This window comes from Schistocerca cancellata, chromosome 4 (genome assembly GCF_023864275.1).
Source record: "Schistocerca cancellata isolate TAMUIC-IGC-003103 chromosome 4, iqSchCanc2.1, whole genome shotgun sequence".
Taxonomy (NCBI): Eukaryota; Metazoa; Arthropoda; class Insecta; order Orthoptera; family Acrididae; genus Schistocerca; species Schistocerca cancellata.
Genome location: NC_064629.1, coordinates 880,911,036 through 880,937,552, shown reverse-complemented (window position 1 = coordinate 880,937,552; position 26,517 = coordinate 880,911,036). Strand labels below are relative to the sequence as shown.

Genomic DNA, 26,517 nt, shown 5'->3' with positions numbered 1-26,517 from the left:
ACTATGCTGCAGATATTAAGCTCAGCTTGCACTCCGCGTGCGATGCTGGTTGTCTTCACCAAATAAGCCAGCCGCCGGAAGGAACCAAGGATGGCCTCAGAACCCAAGCGGCAGGCGTCATTCGTTCCGACATGTGCTACTATCTGCAGCCGGTCACACCCAGTGCGTTCAATAGCTGCCGGAAGGGCCTCCTCCACATTACGGACGAGACCCCCCGGCAAGCACACCGAGTGCACACTGGCATTCTTCCCCGACCTACCCGCTATTTTCCTGAGGGGCTCCATAACCCGCCTAACGTTGGAGCTCCCTATAACTAATAGGCCCGCCCTCTGTGACTGTCGGGACCTTGCCGGAGAATCGGCCACTGGCCCTACAGGCGAGGCATCCTGTGGTGGCTCGGAAACGATGTCATCACCACTAGGAAGCACCCCGTACCTGTTGGAAAGGGGTAAGGCAGCTGCCACGCGGCCAGATCCCACCTTCGCCTTTCGGCCAGGCACGCGCGAGCCCACCACTGTCCGCCATTCACCCTGGAGTGATGGCTGACCGGTAAGATGCTCACTGCCGGAAGACGCAGCGACATCAGGGGTTCCATGTGATTCCAAGGCCACCGAGGTAGGCATAGGTCTCACCACAGTTGCCCCAACGCCACTACGAGCCGACGCCTGCGCCTCGAGCTCGATGAGCCTAACAGACAAAGCCTCCACCTGCCCCCGAAGAGTGGCCAATTCTCCTTGCGTCCGCTCACAACAACCACAGTCCCTACACATGACTATGTTTACCCTACCCTATACGGTGACAAATTCCCAAGATAATCTTCTGATGAGCTACTCTGATAATCAAGAAACACTCACTGAAATACGAGACGCGAAAACTACGCTAGGTTTTCCCAGAAAAACTATTTAAAAGCTAAGCGCAGCAAATAAGTACAAAAACGCTTTATACAAACAGTACTCGCTGCTGCTGGTGCTCTCGCTCTGGCTGTCACAAGACAACTGCTGATTCAAGTGACTAGTGGCTAACGGCCGCGAAACAAACAAAGACGGTTTTAGGGCGCTTTCTGTTCTAAACGATCAAGAAAACACTAAGAAATCTAACACGAAAACTACGTAAAGTTTTATCAAGAACTGTTAGTTACTATGCAGAGCAGATAAACACAAATAGAATCCCTTCCTTAGTGGAAGGTCGTAAACAAAATGCAAAATAAACGCTTTATACAAACAGTACTCGCTGCTGCTGGTGCTCTCGCTCTGGCTGTCACAAGACAACTGCTGATTCAAGTGACTAGTGGCTAACGGCCGCGAAACAAACAAAAGACGGTTTTAGGGCGCTTTCTGTTCTAAACGATCAAGAAAACACTAAGAAATCTAACACGAAAACTACGTAAAGTTTTATCAAGAACTGTTAGTTACTATGCAGAGCAGATAAACACAAATAGAATCCCTTCCTTAGTGGAAGGTCGTAAACAAAATGCAAAATAAACGCTTTATACAAACAGTACTCGCTGCTGCTGGTGCTCTCGCTCTGGCTGTCACAAGACAACAACGTTGCCAATAATAAAACATAAACAGCCTACTTACAAAGTAACCGATTTGTAACAGTTGGTTGTGTCACTGTGGTGCCAACTGCTGCTCAGATTGTTGCTGCAGACGCAGTACGATGCACCAGAGCCATACACCGAACACGATAGTCTTCCTTCACGGCATTGCCGCTTGACCATCCGGAGCCCGGTCTTCTTGCGACCGTACATTCCCGTGACGACCACTGACATCAATCATGTACAATGGCTTCACTCCTGCCTAGTCTTTTTGAAGTATCACAGAAGGAACACCCAGCTTCTCGTAGGCCTACACAACCTCGTTCAAACTCAGTCAGGTGCTGATAATACCGTTTTTGTCGCCTTAAAGGCACACTTGACTAACATCAGCTCACCACGTCCAGTCTCAAACATAACTAACGCTTACGACCGTTACGGCATGTATTTAAAGCAAACATGATTTGCATCCCCATAGTGGCCCTACTAGCGCCACTCCTACGCGACTGGTGCGAAATTCGAATAGACATCATCTTTCAGATGTGTGAACACGCCTACAAACTTTCGTTTATGTCGAAAAACTCGTTCTTAGTGTTGCGATTTTTTTTCCGTCAGTGTATTTTGTACCTGCTCGTACAGCGTAACGCGAAGCGTGCTAGCTTGCAAGATATGAAAGTGAGCCACGCCGGCATCGAGCCAGCGCGGCGGATTAACGACCGTGACTGGTGCACCGGCCAGCCTGAATGTGGTTTTTAGGCGGTTTTCCACACTCAGGCCAATTCTGGGCTGGTCCCCAATTTCTGCCTAATACAATACATAAATAGTTAAAAACCATCACACATAGAACAAAGTTTACACATTTCAGACAGGAGGCACAAACGATTTCTCTCCCTTACGTAAGTGACTACTGAGGTGACAGAAAGGGCATCCAGCTGCAAACCCCATACTAGACGGGAATACCTCTAAGTAAAAAGAGAAGTTAAATATGTTTTTGTAGAGGAGGAGGATATTGGTGTTTAACGTCCCGTCGACAGAGAGGTCATTAGAGACGGAGCACAAGCTCGGATTAGGGAAGGATGGGGAAGGAAGTCGGCCGTGCCCTTTCAAAGGAACCATCCCGGCATTTTCCTGGAGTGATGTAGGGAAATCACGGAAAACCTAAATCAGGATGACCGGACACGGGATTGAACCGTCGTCCACCCGAATGCGAGTCGAGTGTGCTAACCACTGCGCCACCTCGCTCGGTAATTTTTTTTTTTTTTTTTTTTTTGTAGAAGTTGCATATTTCAGTACGTATATTGAACACCAATGGTTTGTAGACGATTTGGAAACATTGCGTTGTATAAAACGAAAAAGGAAACCCCGCGATCAGGCCCTGAAGACCACTTGGTGGTCTACCGACAGCTGTGTCGCCATCTGTCATTTATCATCGAATGTGGTATGGAGGGGTATGGGGTCAGCACAGCGCACTCCCGGCCGTTGTCGACGTTCCGACCTCGCAGCCTCTAACTCTCAGTCAGATAGCTCCTCAATTGGCAAGACGGGGTTGAGTGCACCACTGTTCAGTCCCACCAAGGAAAGATCCCTGGCTGAGCCGGCACTCAAACCAGGGTCCCCCGCATGCGAACCTGTCGCATTGACCACTCGGCTACGGAGGCGAACTTTGCGTTATATAATGGTAATAATTGAATTTTGGGAACAGTCTCAGAAATTCGTGAATCACTTATACCTAATGCGCTTTGGTGCCGATAATTTTAGGGGATAACAGAGTTGATGACAGATTTGACAGCTTCAGTACATGCACTATAATACGATAGTTACGCTATTGATTTGTATAGATTGAAAATAAAACATTGTTTATTGAAGTTACCAGTGTAGTTGCCATACAAAAATGCAATAATTTCAAAAGCCGCGCGGGATTAGCCATGCGGTCTGAGGCGCTGCAGTCATGGACTGTGCGGCTGCTCCCGGCGGAGGTTCGAGTCCGCCCTTGGGCATGGGTGTGTGGGTTTGTCCTTAAGAAGTGGCTCTGAGCACTATGGGACTCAACTTCTGAGGTCATTAGTCCCCTAGAACTTAGAACTAGTTAAACCTAACTAACCTAAGGACATCACACACATCCATGTCCGAGGCAGGATTCGAGCCTGCGACCGTAGCGGTCTCGCGGTTCCAGACTGCAGCGCCTAGAACCGCACGGCCACTTCGGCCGGCTGTCCTTAAGATAATTTAGGTTAAGTGGTGTGTAAGCTTAGGGACTGATGACCTTAGCATTTAAGTCCCATCAGATTTCACACACATTTGAACAATAATGTCAAAACAAAATCTCGTCCATGCGTAGCTATTGCTGAAAATCTATTTCTTAACGAAAGATGACGATTCGTACCCCCAAATTAAATAGTAGTGTTAGGTTCCAACAAATCGTTAATAGCGAGGTCTGCAGAGATGGAACAGTAGTTCAGCTGGAGAGGAATGGGGGCAGGTTTCATCATCCCGTCATTGAAGTTTGTGACGTTAGTATGGGAACACAAAGAAAGCCGCTAGTCTGCTTTCTGACTCGCCACGCTATTCAGCTCAGTTACATATACCTACAGAGCACACAGAGAATGCTGGTTAACCCAGCTGTTTGTGCAGCAGTACTATAGCACTAACAATGTGTTGCATGCACAGTAGATCGTTTGCGTTCTTTCTCAAACAATTTTACATAAATTAATCGGTAAAAAGTTTCTTTCGTTGCTTAGTGCCTTACATGTCAGCTTCATAGTGAACTACCTATACTTTCGTTAATGGTCATAGGTATTGTGATACTTCCAAACTAAGTCACCTAGCACAATAATTCGAATAGTTTGCAATGTAAAATAGAAGTAGGTATTACCTTGTGTTTGGTGCGTGTTAGGTCATAGATTGCTGTCTGTGAAACGTAGGCTTGGAAAAATTGGAAATTTGTGGTAAGTACTATGGGACCAATCTGTTGAGGTCATCGGTCCCTAATTTTACACACTATTTAATCTAACTTAAACTAACTTATGCTAAGGACAACACACACACACTCCCATGCCTGAGGGTGGACTCGAATCTCCGACGGGGCGAGCCGCACGAACCGTGACAATGCGCCCCAGACCTCACGGCCACCCCTCGCGGCATAGGCTTGGGAGGACTTATATATCTGTTTCCAATCTCAAGAAAATGTGCACTCACTTATTTCCACCCACACGTGCTGCAATACAGCAAAAGTAAATTATTCTTAAACGTATCATATTTCACAAACAGTTAAAGATTTCGAAATGAGTATTTAGCAAATGAGAACATGCAAATGGGAGAATATTTTACCATTTGTTTCGTATGCAAAACTTTTGTATATATCACAATAGAAGTACCGATAGATTTTTCAGTGGATTAATTTAATTTTTATGGGCTGTTTATAGTTGCTAAAAGGAGAAAAATGTGTGGACTTACAACAACATAACTGAAGAAATTAAATTTTCTTATACTGATAATGAATTGCTTATACGTTAGTAAAGTTAAACTGGGTAAACACTATTATAATTTGCTACAACAAGGCAAATTTTATATAGCAACAAACCGAACTATAGTTGTTGCTCAGAGTTCGCCACTGCTGAGCCTTCTCTGGAAAAATAAAACACAAGCTAAAAAGTCGGACGAAAATAAATCACCTACTGTGTTGCAATTTTGGTGGAATCGCGTAACCTAACCTGCCTTTAATAAAGAACAGATGGAATGGAAACCCAGCAAAGAATTTTCTCCCCTCACTTCAACCATCTGAGAAATACGAAACAATTCGTACCAAATTTGTACTATATCTTTGTTCATATCTCCATTCAGAGTGAAATATTGATTATTTTCAATTTTTATGTATAGTGCGTAAATGATGGCTGTTTACAAAATACCGCAGTGGTGTAGGTGAATTCGAAACGAAACAATTTATGCGCGGCATTTGTGGTTTAACAAGCAGAAACTAGCCTCAAATTTTCCTACAAAAGCCACCTAAGCGACAGCGCTCGCACTCTACGCGACATTTGGGCTAAAATCATTCTTCAGTATTAAAAACCACTTGTTGTTGCACTTACAAACTATTAAACTGACGTTTGTGTAAATTTCACCTCAAAATATTGTGTGTTTTAAAAGCATAAAATTATCAATCAAATCGTTTTGTTTGTCTGGCCTTCTTACTTCGAAATTTCTTTGCCTCTGACAGATAGCTGAGATCGAATTATAAACGTAATTAGTTTCACGAAAGTCTTTAACTTCCATTACCCTCATGAGAAAGTTTAAATTAATAATATTAACGAAATAGCAGATTAAGTCAGAGGGGTAAGAAAGCGAGACGATATTGGGAATCTCATGGCGCACAAATTTTGTAGCGTACGTGACTTTTTTAGGCTCATCTGGGTTTTTCATAGCTTGACAGACCACAAGTGCCCTATATCAAATTGTTCGTCTCGATTTCTGCTACACCATTGTGATACGTTGTAAAACGTTACCGTTTACACCCTATATACGAGGACTATTAGGAAAGTAACGAATGATCGGTCGTGAAATGGAAACTACAGTGAAAATCCGATGAAGCTTTGCTCAGATCTGTTGGACAGTGCCTCGAGTGTGCCCGTAGATAGCGTCACGTGATCTTCTCAGTTCTGAACGCACAGTGGGGCCGTAAAGATGCCTAGCGAATATCGTCTCCCGCGAAGTATGGATGCTTGCCGTGAGATTTTTCCTGATTTCATGCAGCCTCACGGTTCACAGTTTATGGACGCGATCTCTTTGCCCGGCGAATAGTACGGTGCGTTCCATTGACGACTGCACTTCAATAGCACCGTTTGCGATCGTGCCAAGGGCACAGGGTCTGGACTAATGAGGAGTAGGGTAATGTGTTCTTCTCGAATGCGAGCAGATTCAGTCGGAGTAGTGATTCTGGATGTACCCTCATATCGCGAGAGTTAGGAACACATAATTTACCCAAGAACATTGTCGAAGATGATCGTTTTGGTGGCACAGAGGTTACTGTGAGGGGAGACATAATGTTGTATGGCTGTACTGACCTCCCAGTCTTTGAACACAGTACACTCGTCGATCAACATTATACACTCCTGGAAATTGAAATAAGAACACCGTGAATTCATTGTCCCAGGAAGGGGAAACTTTATTGACACATTCCTGGGGTCAGATACATCACATCATCACACTGACAGAACCACACGCACATAGACACAGGCAACAGAGCATGCACCATGTCGGCACTAGTACAGTGTATATCCACCTTTCGCAGCAATGCAGGCTGCTATTCTCCCATGGAGACGATCGTAGAGATGCTGGATGTAGTCCTGTGGAACGGCTTGCCATGCCATTTCCACCTGGCGCCTCAGTTGGACCAGCGTTCGTGCTGGACGTGCAGACCGCGTGAGACGACGCTTCATCCAGTCCCAAACATGCTCAATGGGGGACAGATCCGGAGATCTTGCTGGCCAGGGTAGTTGACTTACACCTTCTAGAGCACGTTGGGTGGCACGGGATACATGCGGACGTGCATTGTCCTGTTGGAACAGCAAGTTCCCTTGCCGGTCTAGGAATGGTAGAACGATGGGTTCGATGACGGTTTGGATGTACCGTGCACTATTCAGTGTCCCCTCGACGATCACCAGTGGTGTACGGCCAGTGTAGGAGATCGCTCCCCACACCATGATGCCGGGTGTTGGCCCTGTGTGCCTCGGTCGTATGCAGTCCTGATTGTGGCGCTCACCTGCACGGCGCCAAACACGCATACGACCATCATTGGCACCAAGGCAGAAGCGACTCTCATCGCTGAACACGACACGTCTCCATTCGTCCCTCCATTCACGCCTGTCGCGACACCACTGGAGGCGGGCTGCACGATGTTGGGGCGTGAGCGGAAGACGGCCTAACGGTGCGCGGGACCGTAGCCCAGCTTCATGGAGACGGTTGCGAATGGTCCTCGCCGATACTCCAGGAGCAACAGTGTCTCTAATTTGCTGGGAAGTGGCGGTGCGGTCCCCTACGGCACTGTGTAGGATCCTACGGTCTTGGCGTGCATCCGTGAGTCGCTGCGGTCCGGTCCTAGGTCGACGGGCACGTGCACCTTCCGCCGACCACTGGCGACAACATCGATGTACTGTGGAGACCTCACGCCCCACGTGTTGAGCAATTCGGCGGTACGTCCACCCGGCCTCCCGCATGCCCACTATACGCCCTCGCTCAAAGTCCGTCAACTGCACATACGGTTCACGTCCACGCTGTCGCGGCATGCTACCAGTGTTAAAGACTGCGATGGAGCTCCGTATGCCACGGCAAACTGGCTGACACTGACGGCGGCGGTGCACAAATGCTGCGCAGCTAGCGCCATTCGACGGCCAACACCGCGGTTCCTGGTGTGTCCGCTGTGCCGTGCGTGTGATCATTGCTTGTACAGCCCTCTCGCAGTGTCCGGAGCAAGTATGGTGGGTCTGACACACCGGTGTCAATGTGTTCTTTTTGCCATTTCCAGGAGTGTAGTAACATTATACTTTGTTCACCATGTGCCTCTTTTTGGGATGCATTCGGCCCTGACTTCAATTTTATTGATGACAATGGCAACCGCATCGAACTGCAGAGGTGGAAACCTCTTGGACGAGAGGATATTCGGCGAATGGACCAGCCCGCCTGTTACCTTGACGTAGGTCACATTGAGCATGTGTGTGATACGTTAAGGAGACACGTTGTAGTGCCAGATACCATCCAGCCGTTATCAACTGTCTTGGTGGAAGAATGGAATACTCTACTACGACAACTCTTTACAAAACTTGTGGCCAGCATGGTAGCACATTGCAGAGCATGTACTGCTGACAATGGTGATCACACACCCTATAGAGAACCATGTCCTGGCTTTCGTAATTTCCATGATACCATCAAAAACAAAAGTGTCATTTCCGTTTCTGTTCATCTCATTGTATATTTCTTTCAGTAACCATCCGTACTGTACTATAATGTAGCAGATCTTTCCATGTATGGTTCAAGTTTCGTCGAGCTACGTTAATTAGCGTTGACACATCATGCGAAAGTTCCGTTCATCCTTAAGTTTTGCACACCATAAGGCTTCCCCACAGCTTCACCTGCGTATGTGTTCAGCAGATATACTACACTCTCCTCCTCATCCTTCCTCTCTTGATCCACCTCCTCCTTCTCCCTTTGCCCAACTCCTCCCCCCCCCTCTCTGAAGTGGTCTTCCTCCCACACTCTGCTTGCATATTCTCGCCCCTTCTTTTCCTCACTCTGTCCATCCCATTCTGCCCCCTTCTCTCGATCCATCCCTTCCTGCCCCCCTTCTCTCTGTCCATCTGCTACTGCCCCCATTCTCTCTGTCCATCCCCTATGCCCCCTCCTCTGTGTTTATCTCCTCCTTCCCCCCTTCCTATCCATCTCCTCCTCCCCACGCCCTATTCATCTCCTCCTGCCTTCCACCTTTCTCTGTCCATCACCTCTTGCCTCACTCTCTCTGTCTATCCCCCCTAACCATCCCTCCTTATGTCCATCTGCTTCTGCCCTCTCTCTCTGCCCATCCCCTCCTCTACGCATCTTTGCTTATACTTATGAAGTTTTCTGTTTGTGTACGAACCAGATTGTGGTTACTCCATTGTGGTTTTACTGAAGTGTCGAACGTGCTTCGGTATCCATTGTGACTGTTATCGGAAGGTGAGTAAAGAGCGTACAAATGAGGTGTTTTATAAGTTTTGTTTGTTGACCATTCTTCCTTTCTGCAATTGCTGCTTTGATATTTCGGTTCCTTATTACAGAGCACTAGTGCCCATTGAAAGCCAAAGTTATGGTTATAACTGGAAGCGTTCCCTTTTATTATAAAAACATTCTGAGTGTTCACACTAAATGATGTAGTGCAGTACTCAACAACTGGTATAAAATTTGTATACATAATAAATATTCGGTAAGGTTTTACTAAAAGTCCTGCCATGGTGTTGAGATTAAAGATCCATAGTGTATATACACTACTGGCCATTAAAATTGCTACACCACGAATATGACCTGCTACAGACGCGAACTTGAACCCACAGGAAGAAGATGCTATGATATGCAAATGATTAGCATTTCAGAGCATTCACACAACGTTGGTGCCGGTGGCGACAACTACAACGTTCTGACATGAGGAAAGTTTCCAACCGATTTCTCATACACAAACAGCAGTTGACCGGCGTTGCCTGGTGAAACGTTGTTGTGATGCCTCGTGTAAGGAGGAGAAATGCGTACCATCATGTAAAGGTCGGATTGTAGCCTATCGCAACTGCGGTTTATCGTATCGCGACACTGCTGCTCGCGTTGGTCGAGATCCAATGACTGTTAGCAGAATATGGAATCGGTGGGTTCCGGAGGGTAATACGGAACGCCGTGCTGCGTTCCAACGGCCTCGTATCACTAGCAGTCGAGATGACAGGCATCTTATCCACATGGCTGTAACGGATTGTGCAGCCACGTCTCGATCCCTGAGTCAATAGATGGGGCGTTTGCAAGACAACAACCATCTGCACGAACAGTTCGACGACGTTTGCAGCAGCACGGACTATCAGCTCGGAGACCATGGCTGCGGTTACCCTTGACGCTGCATCACAGACAGGAGCGCCTGCGATAGTGTACTCAATGACGAACCTGGGTGCACGAATGACTAAACGTCATTCTTTCGGAAGAATCCAGGTTCTGTTTTGCAGCATCATGATGGTCGCATCCGTGTTTGGCGACATCGCGGTGAACGCACATTGGAAGCGTGTATTCGTCATTGCCATACTGGCGTATCACCCAGCGTGATGGTATGGGGTGCCATTGATTACACGTCTCGGTCACCTCTTGTTCGCATTGACGGCACTTTGAACAATGGACGTTACATTTCAGATGTGTTACGACCCGTGGCTCGGCCCTTCATTCGATCCCTGCGAAACCCTACATTTCAGCAGGATAATGTACGACCGCATGTTGCAGGTTCTGTACGGGCATTTGTGGATACAGAAAATGTTCGACTGCTGCCCTGGCCAGCACTACTCTTGATGAACTGTGGTATCGTGTTGAAGCTGCATGGGCAGCTGTACCTGTTCTAGTATATTTCTCCAATGAATACCCGTTTATCACCTGCATTTCTTCTTGGTGTAGCAATTTTAATGGCCATTGGTGTGCAGGGTGAGTCACGTAACATTACCACTGGAAACAGCTCCTAAACCACAACAAACACTGAATAACCAATCCCACAGACCGAAAGTGAGGAGACAGGCTGGTAGAATTGGTTAATACAAACCACTGAGAAATGCACAGAAGTATGATTTTCAATACATTCTTACGTTTTTTTAATGGAAGTCTGTTATTATTTTTAGGACAACTGAAAATAGAAACAAATTCTTGATCAATGCCGTTTGTTACGTTGTAAAATGTTAAGTACATCCAGAGTAATTTGTAACGTAAAGTTGACGCTTGAAGCCTCAGCCGTTCAGTCGCGTTGTGTAACAAACAATATCTGTTGGGGTATGTTTACGAAGAGTACGATGTTTACGAGTTTGGCTGTCTCGGTGTCTGCATGTAGCGCTTGCTGAATTAATCTTTGTTCTCAGAATAGCTGTAGTACCCAGTGTTACCGGGCGGCTCTGATAGTGTACTGTACACAAGTAAGAACAGAAGTATGCAATGCACAGTAGGAACGTGAGAAGGTCGCAAGTGCAACAGTGCGTATAGTGTCGTAAGAACTGTGGATATGGTTTATTCTAACTCTGAAAAGACAGAGATGTTACTCATCTATGGCGAGTGTAGACAAAATGCAGCTGCAGCCTGCAGGTTGTATGCAGAAAGGGCAGAGATCATCCAACGCACCGCACATTTGAAAACATCTACAAACAATTGTAAGCAACAGTTATGGTCGTAACACGCAAACGGGTCCGTAACAAACCCATCACAGGAGAAGCAGGTGCAGTTGGTGTGTTAGCTGCTGTTGCCGTGAACCCACACGTGAGTTCACGTGACATCGCTTGAGGCAGTGCATTGAGTCAAAGTAGTGTAATGCGCATACTTCATCATCACAAATTTCATCCGCATCATGTGTCGCTGCACCTGCAATTACGTGGAGATGACTTTAATAATCGAGTGAATTTCTGTCGATGGGCATTAACAGAGAAGGCGTTGCAGTTGTACCTGTTTACCGATAGAGCAGGTTTCACAAACCACGGTGCACTGAATTTACGAAACATGCATTACTGGTCCGTTAACAATCCTCGGGCTTCGACAGGTAGAGCGACAGCGACTGTGGAATGTAAATGTATGGTGAGGAGTAACTGACAACCATCTCATTGGCCCTCACTTCATTGAAGGCATCCAAACAGCTGCAAAATACATAGAGTTTCTACAAAATGATCTGCCAACATTGCTAGAAAATGTCCCTCTGGAAACGCGCACAGGTACAGGGTGTTTCAAAAATGACCGGTATATTTGAAACGGCAATAAAAACTAAACGAGCAGCGATAGAAATACACCGTTTGTTGCAATATGCTTGGGACAACAGTACATTTTCAGGCGGACAAACTTTCGAAATTACAGTAGTTACAATTTTCAACAACAGATGGCGCTGCAAGTGATGTGAAAGATATAGAAGACAACGCAGTCTGTGGGTGCGCCTTTCTGTACGTCGTCTTTCTGCTGTAAGCGTGTGCTGTTCACAACGTGCAAGTGTGCTGTAGACAACATGGTTTATTCCTTAGAACAGAGGATTTTTCTGGTGTTGGAATTCCACCGCCTAGAACACAGTGTTGTTGCAACAAGACGAAGTTTTCAGCGGAGGTTTAATGTAACCAAAGGACCGAAAAGCGATACAATAAAGGATCTGTTTGAAAAATGTCAACGGACTGGGAACGTGACGGATGAACGTGCTGGAAAGGTAGGGTGACCGCGTACGGCAACCACAGAGGGCAACGCGCAGCTAGTGCAGCAGGCCTCGGGTTTCCGTTCGCCGTGTTGCAGCTGCGGTCCAAATGACGCCAACGTCCACGTATCGTCTCATGCGCCAGATTTTACATCTCTATCCATACAAAATTCAAACGCGGCAACCCCTCAGCGCCGCTACCATTGCTGCACGAGAGACATTCGCTAACGATATAGTGCACAGGATTGATGACGGCGATATGCATGTCGGCAGCATTTGGTTTACTGACGAAGCTTATTTTTACCTGGACGACTTCGTCAATAAACAGAACTGACGCATATGGGGAACCGAAAAGCCCCATGTTGCAGTCCCATCGTCCCTGCATCCTCAAAAAGTACTGGTCTGGGCCGCCATTTCTTCCAAAGGAATCATTGGCCCATTTTTCAGATCCGAAATGATTACTGCATCACGCTATCTGGACATTCTTCGTGAATTTGTGGCGGTACAAACTGCCTTAGACGACACTGCGAACACCTCGTGGTTTATGCAAGATGGTGCCCGGCCACATCGCACGGCCGACGTCTTTAATTTCCTGAATGAATATTTCGATGATCGTGTGATTGCTTTGGGCTATCCGAAACATACAGGAGGCGGCGTGGATTGGCCTCCCTATTCGCCAGACATGAACCCCTGTGACTTCTTTCTGTGGGGACACTTGAAAGACCAGGTGTACCGCCAGAATCCAGAAACAATTGAACAGCTGAAGCAGTACATCTCATCTGCATGTGAAGCCATTCCGCCAGACACGTTGTCAAAGGTTTCGGGTAATTTCATTCAGAGACTACGCCATATTATTGCTACGCATGGTGGATATGTGGAAAATATCGTACTATAGAGTATCCCAGACCGCAGCGCCATCTGTTGTTGAAAATTGTAACTACTGTAATTTCGAAAGTTTGTCTGCCTGAAAATGTACTGTTGTCTCAAGCATATTGCAACTAGCGGTGTATTTCTATCGCTGCTCGTTTAGTTTTTATTGCCGTTTCAAATATACCGGTCATTTTTGAAACACCCTGTATGTGTTATCAACATGATGGTGCTCCTGCACATTCTGCAATGAACACTAGGTTGACTCTTGACAGAATGTTCGTCGGGCGTTTCATAGGACGTGGCGGACGCATAAATTGGCCAGCCCGTTCTCCTGATCTTACTCACACCTTTAGACATCTTTCTGTGGGGTACGTTAAAGGAGAACGTGTAGCGTGATGTATCTACAACCCCAGAGGATATGAAACATCGTAGTGAGGCAGCCTGTGGCAACATTACACCGGATGTACTGCGTCGTGTAAGACATTCATTATGCGGTAGATTGCAAATGTGTGCAGCAAATGATCGGCACCACTTTGAACATTCATTAGCCTGAAATGTCAGGACACACTCATTTACATTCTGTAATTGAAAACAAAAAACAAATGTTTAAGTTTAAGTACATTCTCATGCTAATGTTCATTTACTTCTAACAGATCAGTGCCGTACAGTATTTTTCAGAGAAAAAGACTAATAAAAATGTTAGCATGTTGACGTAAAGTGTTGTTCATGTCTCTTCTGAACCTACGTTACATCACTGTTCTTTTTGTATCCCTAATTAATTCGGTTCACTCCGATACACACGACTGAACTGCTGAGGAGTTCCTCAAGCGTCAACTTTACGTTACAAATTACTCTGGATGTAATTAACATTTTACAATGTAAGAAAAGGCATTGATTAAGTATTTTTTATATATTTTCAGCTGTGCTAAAAATAATAACAGGTTTCCATTTTTAAAAAGCAAAAGTATGTGTCGAAATCATACTTCTGTGCATGTCTCAGTGGTTTGTAATAACCAATTACACCAGCCCCTCTTCTCATTTTCGGTCTGCGGAATTGGTTATTCAGTGTTTGTTGTGGTTTGGGAGCTTTTTCCAGTGGTAATGTTAGGTGATTCAACCCGGGTTCAATTAGTGTTACTGCCAAGTGTGTTTACTTGATGGGAGGACTATAACGTAGAACACTTAGTCTCGTGGGGACAGTTGGGGAGTTACTTGAATGAGAAGTGGCGGCATTGGAAAAACCCATGTCCCTCCATACCATACCCAAATGACGTAGTATGGCAGTCACTGGCAGGCTGACCGGTTGGCGTCGCAAAGCTCACTTTGAGTTTAATTTTTTTTTCCAATTCGTTGTATTTTCCGGAAACTGCACAGTCAAGCAGGCAGCTCCTTGTGAACGACAGCTGTCGTTTCACCCGAGAGTGTACATTTTCTGCTGTCTACCTTCGACCACATACCAAAAAGCTATACAGTCGATGCCAGGAATTCGTGTAACTGTTTTGTGTACCAATGGTGGATGAATGTTTCCAACCGACTTCTCATAGACAACCAGCAGTTGACCGGCGTTGCCTGGTGAAACGTTGTTGTGATGCGTCGTGTAAGGAGGAGAAATGCGTACCATCACGTTTCCGACTTTGATAAAGGCCGGATTGTAGCCTATCGCGATTGCGGTTTATCGTATCGCAACATTTCTGCTCGCGTTGATCGAGATCCAATGACTGTTAGCAGAATATGGAATCGGTGGATTCAGGAGGGTAATACGGAACGCCGTGCTGGATCCCAACGGCCTCGTATCACTAGCAGTCGAGGTGACAGGTATCTTATCCGAATGGCTGTAACGGATCGTGGAGCCACGTCTCGATCCCTGAGTCAACAGATGGGAACGTTTGCAAGACAACAACCATCTGCATGAACAGTTCGACGACGTTTGCAGCAGCATGAACTATCAGCTCGGAGATCATGGCTCCGGTTACCCTTGACGCTGAATCACAGACAGGAGCGCCTGCGACGGTGTACTCAACGACGGACCTGGGTGCACGAATGGCAAAACGACATTGTTTCGGATGAATCCAGGTTCTGTTTACAGCATCCGTGTTTGCTGACATCGCAGTGAACGCACATTGGAAGCGTGTATTCCTGATCACCATACTGGCGTATCACCCGGCGTGATGGTATGGGGTGCCATTGGTTACACGTCTCGGTCACCTCTTGTTCGCATTGACGGCACTTTGAACAGTGGACGTTACATCTCAGATGTGTTACGACCCGTGGCTCTACCCTTGATTCGATCCCTGCGAAACCCTACATTTCAGCAGGATAATGTACGACCGCATGTTGCAGGTCCTGTAGGGGCCTTTCTGGATACAGAAAATGTTCGACTGCTGCCCTGGCCAGCACATTCTCCAGATCTCTCACCAATTGAAAACGTCTGGTGAATGGTGGCCGAGCAACTGGCTCGTCACAATACGCCAGTCACTACTCTTGATGAACTGTGGTATCATGTTGAAGCTGCATGGGCAGCTGTACCTGTACACGCCATCCAAGCTCTGTTTGACTCAATGGCCAGGCGTATCAAGGCCGTTATTACGGCCAGAGGTGGTTGTTCTGGGTACTGATTTCTAAGGAACTATGCACCCAAATTGCGTGAAAATGTAATCACATTTCAGTTCTAGTATAATATATTTGTCCAATGAATACCCGTTTATCATCTGCATTTCTTCTTGGTGTAGCAATTTTAATGGCCAGTAGTGTAATTAAACACTGGCACAAAGATGTATGTGTAAATAACAGAAATTTTTTCACGTGCTCTCGCTGCATTCTTCTAGAGCATATGGGTATCAGGTCACCTTAGTCGATTCTGTTGCTTAATTCTGATTTTTATGATTCAGAGACAATGTGCGAGTCTGCATTACACCTAAGATAATCACTTAAACTGGTCAGAAAAATTGTGTAACGTCTCTCTACCTAAAGTATTTCAATAACTAATAAAATTTCAACGATGTAGCAAAAGACTATTATCCCTGAAGTTGTGGCAAAGCTGTGGTTTTTTATACCGGCATGTGATGTGTTTTTCAGGACCTGTGCATCAACTGTGGGAAGTGTTACATGGCGTGCAACGACTCTGGCTACCAGGCCATCCAATTCGACCCTGAGACGCACATGGCGCGGGTCACGGACGACTGCACGGGCTGCGCCCTCTGCCTCTCCGTCTGCCCCATCATCGACTGCATCACGTGAGTCATTCTGCTGTAATGTCCTCTGTATAACTTAGTGGAATCAAGAAAAGGGGGCTATTGCGAACTTGTCAGACATGTGAATGCGTTAGTAGTGGTTATTCTGTTTACCACGTCATGAACACTATCGTATCACCAAAAGATGATGAAAAGAGAAAAAGAGTGTCGTATGATATTGTTATCTGGGAGACCCTGGAGTGTCGTTCGCAGCCTAAGTGGAAAGCGTTTTCTCCCACAACGCACAGTGGCTCATTTTCACACGGCATATGAGAGGTGCGTTTTAAGCGTATGTGATAAGCGTGTAGGTGACTTCAATTGGTATTTGTGTGTATATCATCGTGTCACTGATGTCTTGTATACTGATGATCGCCCATACATAACTTACTCCTCTTGAACAGCACCAGGCGGACTGCCTAGCTTAACGTTCCCATCTGACAGCAGGATCACCATTAACAGTATGACACGGTCTCACTTCACGAGACACTGCAGAGAGATTGGGACTTTAATCCGGGACATTCGGCCAACGTCTGGTGGACAGGAACGTTACGCCACCACCTTTCCTCCCCTTTGCGGCCAAATACTGGTGGCAAAAACTCCTAATCTAGGGTCACCACACAGTGGTCCGATAGAGACATCGGATACAAAGGCTGGTACCAAAAGCTAATAGCATGTGGAACTGATGCAACTGAATTTCTATTCCCTCCTGCTGTAAAAACTTCCTGCTGTAACCTTCATTCACCCTTAATCTTTGTGCCCACTCATTTTTCCTGGAACGAAGAACCCCTACCTCATGGTTGCCCTAATGAAGAGAGTTGATGCTTCGATAACAGCAGAAGCGGCTGAGTGAGAACGCGGCATCACCCCAATTTCCAGTTCCAAAGAGCCTACTCATCTGCAGTACCTCTAGTCCCACATTTGTCAACATACTCTCAGAATCCTTTTTATCGATTTCCCAATTACTAATGGGCACTGATTTACTACCACAGACATAACGCTGAATCTTACTGACCAAACCACACAATTGTTCAAATTGTTCAAATGGCTCTGAGCACTATGGGACATAACATCTGAGGTCATCAGTCCCCTAGAACTTAGAACTACTTAAACCTAATTAACGTAAGGAGATCACACACATCCATGCCCGAGGCAGGATTCGAACCTGCGACCGTAGCGGTCGCACGGTTCCAGACTGAAGCGCCTAGAACCGCTCGGCCACATCGGCCGGATAAATTTGTGCAACTTTCTGCTTCTGCATCATGTCCATCTGCGCGTCGTCCGTCAGTCGATAGTGTCGCCATTTACCAAAGGCTGGACTGTCTACAGTGGAGTACATTGCTTCTGCCTTGCTCTGGCAGGGATGGAAATTCTTCCATTGATAGGCAGAAAACACTATGCTGTACAGATACTCATAGTGTTCTGATCCTGAAATCTGAAGAGACAGTTGCAAACCTGCATGAAAATAACATTCCGACTTAGCAGTTGCTATCTCTGGAGCAAGTGCATAAGTTGATAGTTCAAGTGTGAAAATGGCATCCAATTTACTGAACGATAGCAGCAAACTTCTTATTGCTACCGTGAAATTGATTGTCTACCCTCCTTAAACATGCAAAAATGGTTCAAATGCCTCTGAGCACTATGGGACTTAATATCTATGGCCATCAGTCCCCTAGAACCTAGAACTACTTAAACCTAACTAACCTAAGGACATCATACACATCCATGCCCGAGGCAGGATTCGAACCTGCGACCGTAGCGGTCACGCGGCTCCAGACTGAAGCGCCTAGAGCCGCTTGGCCACACCGGCCGGCCACACAGTTGTCTGAAATGCTTAACCTACAGGGACCATCTGACCTACAAATTGCCCCCTTGTCCCCATTGCAAAGTCAGATTCCTCCCGGCATGGGGCCTCCCGGCCAACAGTGCCATACGATCATTTCATTTTATTTACTCATGGAACAATTTCCCAACCTGCAATTCCCACCCCAATATAATATCTGTAACCTATACGACCCTACCTTCCTCCATTAATGTAAGGCAATGTTTCCTCCAAAAAATCTGAGCTGCTGTCCCCATCTGCCCTCTCGATACGCCACTCCACTCAAACCATTCTATATTAACGCACTACCCAGATGTGGGAGTGCCACATCTCGGTTTTTAGTGGCCTTTAGAATCTAGTGGTCGACGGCGGGGATAGTGCCCAAACCCGAAAGGACAAACCGAGAGTATTCCAAAACATGAAAGCGAAAAATCGTCAATAGCGCACAAAGTAAGCCACGATAGCAAACCGAGAAAAAAACCAAGAGCAAGCGAGTAGCTAAATGCGAAAATAATGTCGGCAATTGGAAAGCATCGGAAACATCAACGCAACTGGATTAGGAAGTGCGCACACGTTCCTCGTAGCTTATGCTGCCAGAGGATCTTCCCAACTGACACGAAATCCATGCCACCTGTGGATGGCCAACGCTGATGCGTCCATTTCCGTCATGATATTCGAGTCTGGCGAGTATACTACGCACTCATTATAATGAAGATATTCATTTTGTTAACATCGATCTGCAAAATATCCAGGCCTTTGGGTCTACCTATACACTTCACCAAGTCACACTGGCCGCCTGTCCCGAATTTCATCTAAATTCTATCGCCACAGGCTCCATTTCCTTTTCTCGTGTCTATAGTCCTTTTCTAATCCTACTTCCATTCTACTGTGCATAGCAGAACCCCATCCAGCCGCATCTTGTCCCCTCTGCAGGCGTGGCAAGATACTTTGCCTTCACTTTATGAAACATCCCCTTAGAAAAATTAATGAATTACTGTGCTGATAAACCTCTTACTTTAATGATTTTCAAACAGCTGAGAAAAACTGAACGTACTCAGACATTTCTCTCTTTACTTATTTTGATCATCACTAAACTGACACAACATTTTTAGCGCAACGTAATCTGTCTTTCAATAATCCCTACAGAAGAATGGCCATGACTAACAATAACCTATATCTTTCATGAATCACTTACCTCACAAAAATCTTCGTTACTCAAACTACTGCAACACAGCGAGCGCCAATACTGCCAGCTAAATAAAAGATTCTAACTACGGAAGGCACTAACTACTGATACGCATAGTGAGCAAATGAAAGATTTTGATAGAGAACAAACAATGTATTTAACTTAATAATATTCAAAAGTCATCATATATATACACTCCTGGAAATTGAAATAAGAACACCGTGAATTCATTATCCCAGGAAGGGGAAACTTTATTGACACATTCCTGGGGTCAGATACATCACATGATCACACTGACAGAACCACAGGCACATAGACACAGGCAACAGAGCATGCACAATGTCGGCACTAGTACAGTGTATATCCACCTTTCGCAGCAATGCAGGCTGCTATTCTCCCGTGGAGACGATCGTAGAGATGCTGGATGTAGTCCTGTGGAACGGCTTGCCATGCCATTTCCACCTGGCGCCTCAGTTGGACCAGCGTTCGTGCTGGACGTGCAGACCGCGTGAGACGACGCTTCATCCAGTCCCAAACATGCTCAATGGGGGACAGATCCGGAGATCTTGCTGGCCAGGGTAGTTGACTTACACCTTCTAGAGCACGTTCGGTGGCACGGGATACATGCGGACGTGCATTGTCCTGTTGGAACAGCAGGTTCCCTTGCCGGTCTAGGAATGGTAGAACGATGGGTTCGATGACGGTTTGGATGTACCGTGCACTATTCAGTGTCCCCTCGACGATCACCAGTGGTGTACGGCCAGTGTAGGAGATCGCTCCCCACACCATGATGCCGGGTGTTGGCCCTGTGTGCCTCGGTCGTATGCAGTCCTGATTGTGGCGCTCACCTGCACGGCGCCAAACACGCATACGACCATCATTGGCACCAAGGCAGAAGCGACTCTCATCGCTGAAGACGACACGTCTACATTCGTACCTCCATTCACGCCTGTCGCGACACCACTGGAGGCGGGCTGCACGATGTTGGGGCGTGAGCGGAAGACGGCCTAACGGTGTGCGGGACCGTAGCCCAGCTTCATGGAGACGGTTGCGAATGGTCCTCGCCGATAACCCAGGAGCAACAGTGTCCCTAATTTGCTGGGAAGTGGCGGTGCGGTCCCCTACGGCACTGCGTAGGATCCTACGGTCTTGGCGTGCATCCGTGCGTCGCTGCGGTCCGGTCCCAGGTCGACGGGCACGTGCACCTTCCGCCGACCACTGGCGACAACATCGATGTACTGTGGAGACCTCACGCCCCACGTGTTGAGCAATTCGGCGGTACGTCCACCCGGCCTCCCGCATGCCCACTATACGCCCTCGCTCAAAGTCCGTCAACTGCACGTACGGTTCACGTCCACGCTGTCGCGGCATGCTACCAGTGTTAAAGACTGCGATGGAGCTCCGTATGCCACGGCAAACTGACTGACACTGACGGCGGCGGTGCACAAATGCTGCGCAGCTAGCGCCATTCGACGGCCAACACCGCGGTTCCTGGTGTGTCCGCTGTGCCGTGCGTGTGATCATTGCTTGTACAGCCCTCTCGCAGTCTCCGAAGCAAGTATGGTGGGTCTGACACACCGGTGTCAATGTGTTCTTTTTTCCATTTCCAGGAGTATATATATATATATATATATATATATATATATATATATATATATATATAGACAATAAAATGGATTGCTGCTATAAAAGAGGACATGAAAGAGGCAGATATAAAACAAGATGAAATTCAAGACAGAAAATTATTTAGGCAAAAAATTCATGACTGGGTAGTTGGTCAAGCTGAAAAACCAAAGAAAACTGGAACCACATGGTCTGATGAAAGGAAAAGAGCTCATTCCGAGAGAATGAAAACAATTTGGGCAGAGAGAAAGTCTAAAAGAAAATAACTGAATGCCCCGTGATTGTACTTCGCGTGGTCCAGTAGGGCCCAAACGTGAATAATAATAATATATATATATATATATCAGTTCATGATATACAGTATTACAAATTTACTCTTTCTGGTGGAGACACGTCCACATCGTCCATCGTCCGCTCTCAAAATTCTGCCATCTCTCTCTCCACATCCACCACTGGTGGCGGCTCACCTCCAACTGCGCAACGCTACGCGCTGTTAACTGCCAACTGCCCAACACTACAATAGCGACTATTTCAACAATGCCCACCAGCCACAGACTGCACACAGCACAGACAGTGATTTTCACACAGAGCGCAACGTGACGTTACCAACATAAAAACCTAAACAACCTACTTACACATTTTTCTATTAATTGACGGAGAGCAAAAATTACATAATTTATTCAGCATCCCTTCCTGGATCCACACTGTTCTTACAGGAGTTTTCTTCAATCAGTGGTTTGATATTAAACTCTATAATTCTTATATAAACTTTATCCTCTTGAAGTGTTAAAGAGGTGGCAAGCAGGGTGATCATCCAACTGTGAAATAAAACAATGTCCCATATTAATTCCTGTTTGTTGTAAAGCTCCCTGCAAACATATGCATGAATAAGAAGTTATTACAAGACTTTTTTCGATCTCAACAAATGCACAGAGTACGAAAACTGCCAATTACTGACATGGGACGGCACTAATCTAATACTTGAATGTCACGGTAAAGACTGGATAGTTTAGGTGAATAGGATAAAACCGTAATCTGCCAGTGAGTTATGGGATGACAAATCCGCAGTGGACACACAGTGATTGTCTGAATCTGCCAGAAGAATAGGAAACTACCACAAACAAATAACATCACTGATTAACGAATGAGCCTTCAGTCACTCGAGGAAAGGATAAGATTTGTAGAACATAATCGATCATTCTTTACAGACGAATGGAAAAACTAGTAGAAGCCGACCTCGGGGAAGATCAGTTTGGATTCCGTAGAAATACTGGAACACGTGAGGCAATACTGACCTTACGACTTATCTTAGAAGAAAGATTAAGGAAAGGCAAACCTACGTTTCTAGCATTTGTAGACTTAGAGAAAGCTTTTGACAATGTTGACTGGAATACTCTCTTTCAAATTCTAAAGGTGGCAGGGGTAAAATACAGGGAGCGAAAGGCTATTTACAATTTGTACAGAAACCAGATGGCAGTTATAAGAGTCGAGGGGCATGAAAGGGAAGCAGTGGTTGGGAAGGGAGTGAGACAGGGTTGTAGCCTCTCCCCGATGTTATTCAATCTGTATATTGAGCAAGCAGTAAAGGAAACAAAAGAAAAATTCGGAGTAGGTATTAAAATCCATGGAGAAGAAATAAAAACCTTGAGGTTTGCCGATGACATTGTAATTCTGTCAGAGACAGCAAAGGACCTGGAAGAGCAGTTGAACGGAATGGACAGTGTCTTGAAAGGAGGATATAAGATGAACATCAACAAAAGCAAAACGGGGATAATGGAATGTAGTCGAATTAAGTCGGGTGATGCTGAGGGAATTAGATTAGGAAATGAGACACTTAAAGTAGTAAAGGAGTTTTGCTATTTGGGGAGCAAAATAACTGATGATGGTCGAAGTAGAGAGGATATAAAATGTAGACTGGCAATGGCAAGGAAAGCGTTTCTGAAGAAGAGAAATTTGTTAACATCGAGTATAGATTTAAGTGTCAGGAAGTCATTTCTGAAAGTATTTGTATGGAGTGTAGCCATGTATGGAAGTGGAACATGGACGGTAAATAGTTTGGACAAGAAGAGAATAGAAGCTTTCGAAATGTGGTGCTACAGAAGATTGCTGAAGATTAGATGGGTAGATCACATAACTAATGAGGAAGTATTGAACAGGATTGGGGAGAAGAGAAGTCTGTGGCACAACTTGACCAGAAGAAGGGATCGGTTGGTAGGGGCTGGTAGGACATGTTCTGAGGCATCAAGGGATCACCAAGTTAATATTGGAGGGCAGCGTGGAGGGTAAAAATCGTAGGGGGAGACCAAGAGAGGAATACACTAAGCAGATTCAGAAGGATGTAGGTTGCAGTAGGTACTGGGAGATGAAGAAGCTTGCACAGGATAGAGTAGCATGGAGAGCTGCATCAAACCAGTCTCAGAACTGAAGACCACAACAACAACAACAATCGATCCTAACAACACGACTATCAGTTTTCGGTAATTCTCATATCTTACTCGCCCAAGCTGCAGTTTCTCAACACATTCTGCATTCAGTGGTGTGGAACGTTGTGGGGGCCGTCATCTGCGACGGACTGCAACACATCAGCGTTGACCGCCAGTACAGCACTTCTCTACGTCTGCAGATGCCGCGCTTACTTCCGTGTCCCCAGATCAAGCGTATCATTCTGTGTCCGCAGCTGAAGCGTATCTTTCCGAGTCACCAGCCCAAGTGTTCTCTACCAGCACCGAGATTTTCTCCTCTCTACATGCCCACGCCAATTCCCATGTGTCAGTGAAAAAGGCTCCGCAAAATGCTGGCTACTGCTGTTTTTGTCAATAAGACAACACTCTCCCCTCGTAGCAAAAGTTTTATAACGTTAACCAATCTTTTCACTCCGATGCACGAAGTTCTTAAACGATTCTGAGCTGTACTTCCACTCCTCAGCTAAGTTTTCCACTTCAGCAAATATCTAATCTCCACATCGTATTTCTCGGAAAGGGGCGTTCTGACTTCCTCTTCTCTGCTAATTTCTTAGATTAACCAATGTAAAGCCCGATTACAAGTTTTTAGACAAGATGGCGTTCACCCCACGTGAAGCGAAGCCAGAAAGTTGGTCCATCGATTTACAACGAGAAAAGAATTCCTGAACTCAATCCAGCTCTTTTGCTTCTCACGGAATGCCGAGATCTCTATTTGTTACTGATTTCCCTTTGCACAGCGTTCTCGGAAGAGTACCCGTCAGTGCAAAACAAAGTTCCTTAGAAACGTGTTTTGGCTACATGGCAATGGTTCTAAAAACTAAGACTGTGGCTCGTACGAAAAAAAAGAAAATATTCTCCGGATAAGATCCTCATGGCAAAATAACGTATTCTGGAAAGGTTCTCAGTTTCGGATAGAAAAAAAAATTGCAAGTATAGTCTCTGGCGAGGGAGTTCTTTCTGATTACGTCCCCTTCTTGAGAAAGCTCTCGGTGTGTGTCGTCTGCCGCGACTGGCACAGAACCTATGGGTAATCTTAGATTCCATTAATCTCGCTGAAACACGCAAACTATTCAATCTAAAAATATGGAAATGGGATCAATGTGTTCTAGAAGAGTTGCATTGAATTTCGGTTTTTCTTTTATGTGCGCCAGCAAATTATTAAGAGGATCAAGGACAGTTTACGAAAATGTATTCTCTGGCGATGCTACCGAATTTTCGCCATAAGGGAAACTATTTCATTATTGTAGTTAGGTGAACACGTTATGCAAACGAAATCTTAAGACATTTTCATCTAGCCTTCTCGAAACCTGAAACCCTGTCGGAGATTTTTAACACGAGATAATTTTTGTTAAATATGATGCATAATGATCCTTCGATAAGGATTGAAGCTGAAACAGTGGGTTTCTGCCACGGTTCACGCGTCAAGTACTTAAGCGGCCGCTTTTTTTTCTTTTTTTTTTTACGAGAAACAGATCGCTAGGTTTGTAACAAGCCAATTGTTAATTTTTCTGATCCACCTATTTTCTAACATAACAAAATATAAGATTTATGCCGTGACAAAACATGATGATGAACATCTGAAAACGTTAGTGACACAGTTGGTTGGTGTATACCTAAGTCTTCTCCTACACCAGTCTAAAAACCTGGGTCTGCTAAACAGCACAAAAATTGTTTCATTTTTCCTTCGTTTGAAAAGCTGCCTCTCTCCTTTCATTATTTTCGGGAAGGAAGTTTGCCGGCCAAATAATGTTTTTAACGTTAAGCCAGTATGAACTTCTACACTTTCTCACTTTAATATTTCTTCGGGCTATGTAGGTCATTTTTGCCTTCGGAGCAATATAAATTTTGCCATTTTTACTAAAAAAGAAACTAGGTAAAACTTAACCTCCACAGAACTTACTCAGCTCGAAGTATTCTATAGACCTCACTTCAAAAAACGGGGACTGTTCCCCGCTTGTGAGGAACTTCTCTAATTTTATTCATACGAAATCAGAGAAAGTTCTTCGCGTTGACCAACTTCCCCCACCCTTTTACTTAAGCTGAGAACATTCTCAGGTGAAGTATATTCTCCGATTCACTTTATTCATGCGAACCTTAGAACATTCTCTGAAATTCGGAGAATAAATAACATTCTCCGTTTTATCCGTACTATTCTCAGTGTCAGCGCAGGTGTCACATGACTTCTGTGAATGTAGGTATGGACCCCAAACTGCACAGGGTGCGTTGTGTGAAAAATTCCATAACGTGGTGCCCAGACGCCCGGCCCAAAGAATGCTTGTATTGCGGCGTGTACCAACCAGTAGTGGACCCACCGTGTCAGCCCAGTCCCTTTCTCGTCTGAACGCCAAGTCGAAACTCCCAGGAGGATCCAACCGGACACCAAGCCATTGCCTTGGGCCTCTCTCAGGACCTTTACTCATCATGGACCCAGATAAACTACGGAAAAAAATCATATGCAAAACAGCCTCTAGTAAAGTCAAGGAATTAATATAAAAGTAGACGGCTTAACTGTGACAATCACTGACGTTACTTATTTCAAGCGTTAAACATTTTATTAATTGATAGGGATAGAATTCAGATAGTAATGACTGTATATCGATTATGAATGACACAAGAAGTGTGCTAGTCCGGCAATGGACAGACGCCAACATTGACCTACCCAATATACCCTGAGGTGCCAAAGTCACGGGATACCCCCTAATTTCGTGCCGGATCTCCTTTTGCCCAGCGTAGTGCAGCAACCCGACGTGGCAGGGACTCAACAAGTTGTTGGACGTCCCCTGCAGAAATACTGAGCCATGTTATCTCTATAGCCGTTCGTTATTGCGAAAGTACTTGGAAGAGCAGTTGAATGGAATGGACAGTGTCTTGAAAGAAAGGTATA

At 45.6% G+C, this 26,517-nt stretch overlaps 1 protein-coding gene across 1 annotated transcript in view; it reads left to right on the top strand.

The window, feature by feature from the left end:
• LOC126185038 (dihydropyrimidine dehydrogenase [NADP(+)]) overlaps positions 1 to 26,517 on the top strand; it is a 330,209-nt gene that overhangs the window by 286,366 nt on the left and 17,326 nt on the right. Inside the window, exon 18 of the mRNA XM_049927785.1 lies at positions 16,389 to 16,546. Coding sequence (XP_049783742.1) covers positions 16,389 to 16,546 — 158 coding nt within the window. The remainder of the gene's footprint in view (positions 1 to 16,388; positions 16,547 to 26,517) is intronic.